The 4,105-nt window shown below is 44.4% G+C and overlaps 1 protein-coding gene across 1 annotated transcript in view; it reads right to left on the bottom strand.

Moving 5' to 3' along the window:
• Positions 1-2,191, bottom strand: part of KIF1BP (KIF1 binding protein) — a 31,207-nt gene extending 29,016 nt beyond the window's left edge. Inside the window, exons 1-2 of the mRNA XM_015562100.1 lie at positions 1,730-2,191; positions 1,453-1,560 (exon numbers count right to left, since the gene is read on the bottom strand). Of these exons, the coding sequence (XP_015417586.1) occupies positions 1,453-1,560; positions 1,730-2,104 (483 nt within the window). The 5' untranslated portion in view covers positions 2,105-2,191. The remainder of the gene's footprint in view (positions 1-1,452; positions 1,561-1,729) is intronic.
• Between the last annotated feature and the right edge of the window lie 1,914 nt (positions 2,192-4,105).

The following is a 4,105-nucleotide window of genomic DNA, read 5'->3' as shown; positions in this document are numbered from 1 at the left end:
GCCCCCCCCCCCCCCGCCCTTCCTTTCCTCCCTTCCTTCCACTTTCTCTAAAAAATCAATGGAAAAATATCCTTGGGTGAAGATTAACAACAACAAACTAAGCAGCAGTATTATAGTACCTGAGATTTTGTGACCTATAAAAGTGAGAAAAATCTTGTTACAATTTGCTGATCTCAAAATATTTATATTCATTACTATTTTAAAATTATGAACATTGCCCAGCCCATGGCATCAACCTATGAACCAGGAGGTCATGGTCCAATTCCCAATGTGGGGTGTGCAGGAGGCAGCCAATCAATGATTCTCTCTCATCACTGATTTCTCTCTCTCTCCCTTACCCTTCCTCTCTGAAATAAAAATATATTAAAAAACAAAATAAAATTATGGACATTAGACACATCATTAGATGTTGTTTAACATATTAATAAAGAAGCACACATATTACTACATCATACATTTGTTTTAAAAAATATTTTGACCCCTAGCTGGATTGCTCAGTTGGTTGGAGTGTTGTTCCATACACCAAAAGGTTATGAGTTCAATTCCTGGTCAGGGCACATGCTTAGGTTGTGGTTTTGATTCCTGGTTGCAGTGCATAACAATTGATGTTTCTCTCTCATATCAATGTTTCTCTCTCTCTCTTTCTCTAAAATCAATGAAAACATATCCTTAGGTGAGGATTAAAATATATATGTGTGTTGATAACTATTATATTACTGGTTCCTTTAATATTCTTTTACATTTTATTTTATACATTTAAAGACACTCCTGTTTTATGCAAAACTAGAGGCCTGCTGCATGAATTCATGTGCGGGGCGGGGTCCAGCCCCCCACCCTGATCAGGGCCATTGGGTGGGCGGGCGAGGTGAGGGGCCACTGATGTTGGCCAGCCACCCTGCCCCCTGGTCCAACTCCCTGTCAACTCCCAGTGGAGGGGACAATTTGTATATTAACCTTTTATTATATAGGATAGGCTTCACTAGACTGCAACATGCCACAAAAAATGTTTAGAAACCCTAGTTTAATGGTGACTTGAGTAAAAGATCTAGAATTGATTTGATTTTTAACTCCACAGAAATAATTGCTATTGACATTCTACATGAATTGCTTTTTAAGTATAATATAAATCCTACAACACAACAGAAACTACTGTATCATTCACAGAGCATCAGACCAGGTAGGGAAAAAAGTTGAATATAAAATAAAAACAGCTAAAAAAGTACTACTATTACTGGTGAATTCTACCAAACATGTAAGGAAGAAATAATAGCAACTCTACACAAACTCTTCTAGAAAAACAAGGAAAGGACACCTCCCATCTCATACCAAATCATAGACATAACAAGAAAACTACAGACTGATACCCTTCATGAACATAGATACAAAAAACGTTAACAAAATTTTAGCAAATTGAGGACAAATGGGTCAACCTTAAATTAAGGTTAAAAGTACTTTAGTGTTTTTTTTTCTAAATAGAATGAACAGGATCAGAACTGGTGGAGAAGAGCTGAAAAAGGCATTTACAATTACAAGGGGGCGAAACCCAGGCACTGACCACGACTAAGCGAGCAGCAAGCGACGTTCAAGAGGGCGACGAGGGTGGGGGTTTCCCGGCCGTTTATCCCGAAGCTTCCAAGCCGCGGGACAGGCAGTAACCATGGTAATAGTATTAATGAAAAATAAAGAACTAAATAAAACATATAGATAGAAAATAGTATGCGTGATTCACTGGCAGGCATTTCATCAGGTGCTCCTCCCCCGCCGACAGCTCCTCGGTGTCGAGGTGGTTCAGCCCCAGGTGGAACTCAATCACCGCCAGCCTCACGGTGCCCTGGGCCACGGGCCCCTCGACCGCCACCAGCTCGGCCAGCAGCCCCGGGGCGGAGTAACCCGCGCCCACGTCGTCCTCCGCCTGAGGCCGATCTTCCTCGTCCTCGTCCTCGGGCGCGGGGCCCAGCAGCGCTCTGACCTCCTCCAGCAGAACTCGGGCGCCGTACTTGGACTTGTACGGCTCCTTCTCGGGGTTTTTATGCAGTTCTACCCGCGACAGGGCCAGCGCGGCCTGGAATTTCTCACGAATCTCGGCCCACGCGCCGTTCGCCATCGCGGCCTCCGCTCCTCAGGTTTCCCTAATGTTTCCAATCCGGACTCCCGCCTTCCTTTCTGCTTTACGACACTTCACTTACGGCCCCCGATAGGTCCGGCACTGCATCACTATGACCAATGAGGTCCGCCAAGGGAACCGCAATATGCTCAGCAGTGACCAATGGGAAGGCGCAGTGAATACCGTAGCAACCGTTGTCATGGAAACGAAGCTGCCAAAGTGGATGGCCCCACCTCCCATAATGGTGAATTCATCTCTCGCTTGGCCCGGTAAAGTTATATCGATATAAAACTACCGACTGACTTTAATATAACATATGGAAATATTGTTAAACATATCTACTAACTACTCTTGTTAATTGATATAAGCCGCATTAGTGTGTAACTTAGCCCATCACGATAAAAATATAACAAGGATCGGGTTATTATCACTATATAGCCTGGTGAGTGAAAGCTATGAATGTAAAAAGCACTTCAACCCTGAAATGCAGGGTGTAGGGATGTGCACAACTTCCCAAAGTAACACGAGTTAAATCCCAGAGCTGTGGCAAGGCGCCTCAGACACTTTTTCCACTACACACCTTCCTAAACTAGCCAAATTCAGGGCGGACTGAGGGGAAGGGGGAAAGCACTTTTAATTATTATGCTATACTGTCTCCTAGTAGGAGCTCAATAAATAAACCACCATGACACATGGTGCTGATCTCTGAAGATCTAGCTGGTAGAACAGCCAGGTGAAAACTAAAATAGAGATGTCTGAAAAATCCTTAGACACACACCTAATAAAGACATCAGACTAGGAAACTTGAGATGGAAGATTTCTAGCTGACAATATTTCCTCTCTTGGCCTTCTTTTTACACCAGTATTTTAAGTCTTGAAGGTCATGGGATGTTCCCTGTGAGATGTCATAAAGCAGTCCCTGTGGAATTTGTCCAGTGAGTGGTATACAGAGCAATGCAGTGACTCGAGATCAAGCTCGTGAATGATAATTAGAGGAGAGGGGAAAGTCTAAGGCATGTTGTGATGAAAGGGAGTTAACTTGTTTGGTCAGAGCACAGCTAATGTCTATCAATTATGTTCATTCCAGTAAAAATAAGATACTAAGAAGAGCACTAATTTGTCTTTACACCGGGGAGCCAACTTAATGGAAAACTCATTAATAAGAGCAGGGTAACCATCATCTGTAGTATATAATATTGATATGAAAGTGCTAGAAAATGCAATTGGACATTCTTTTGAACAAATAAGAGGTATAATGATTGGAAAGAACATGGAAAAAATATCATTATTTACATATGGTATGATTGATTGTCTTCCTGAAAAAGCAAAGTAAAACAACTAAACAGAAAAAGTAAAAAAATAGTTTAGTGAACAGGCGGGTCACAAATAAAGGTATAAAAATCAACAACCTTTCATTGGAGGAAAGATGCAATGGAGAAAAAGACCACTTTCATAATAGTAACATCAACAAAAACCTAACCATTTTAATGAATTAAATAAAAATAGTAAGAACGTAAGACATGGCGCGACACCGTCCCGCCCTCATCCAGCCGGGTTTGCTGCTCCTCGTGGACCTTCCAGTCCCCTCACCGGCGCTCCAGACACCGGGCTCCTCTCGGCGTGTGAAATGGCTGCCAGGCTGCTCCCTGCCCTTGCTCTTCGGCCTTTTGGTCCACTAGTGGCGACTTTTGAGTCGTTTCTGGTTTTTGTGTTTTTTTTCTCCCCTTTCATGAACTCTCGGCCGGTCCAGCGCCATTAAAGTTCTTCCGGGAGCTGGGCTTGTGCCACCCCCTCGCTTACTAGGCCCCTGGCGGCCGTGTCCCCACCCGGCACCGGGGAGCCCACATCCTCTCCCTGGTCCTGGGATCCCGGCGACCCCACCCCAGTCCCGAGGCCCCTCCCGAGGCCGCTACCCTCGCCTCCGTGGGCGCCTCAGGCCTTATTTTTGTCGTCGCTGCTCGGTCAGGGCCGCCTGTGACCTGAAGGTCTCGTGTCTCTGAA

Source organism: Myotis davidii, unplaced genomic scaffold (assembly GCF_000327345.1).
Source record: "Myotis davidii unplaced genomic scaffold, ASM32734v1 scaffold134, whole genome shotgun sequence".
Lineage (NCBI taxonomy): Eukaryota > Metazoa > Chordata > Mammalia > Chiroptera > Vespertilionidae > Myotis > Myotis davidii.
The sequence above is the reverse complement of the archived record's forward strand: the minus strand, read 5'-3'. Positions and strand labels throughout refer to the sequence as shown.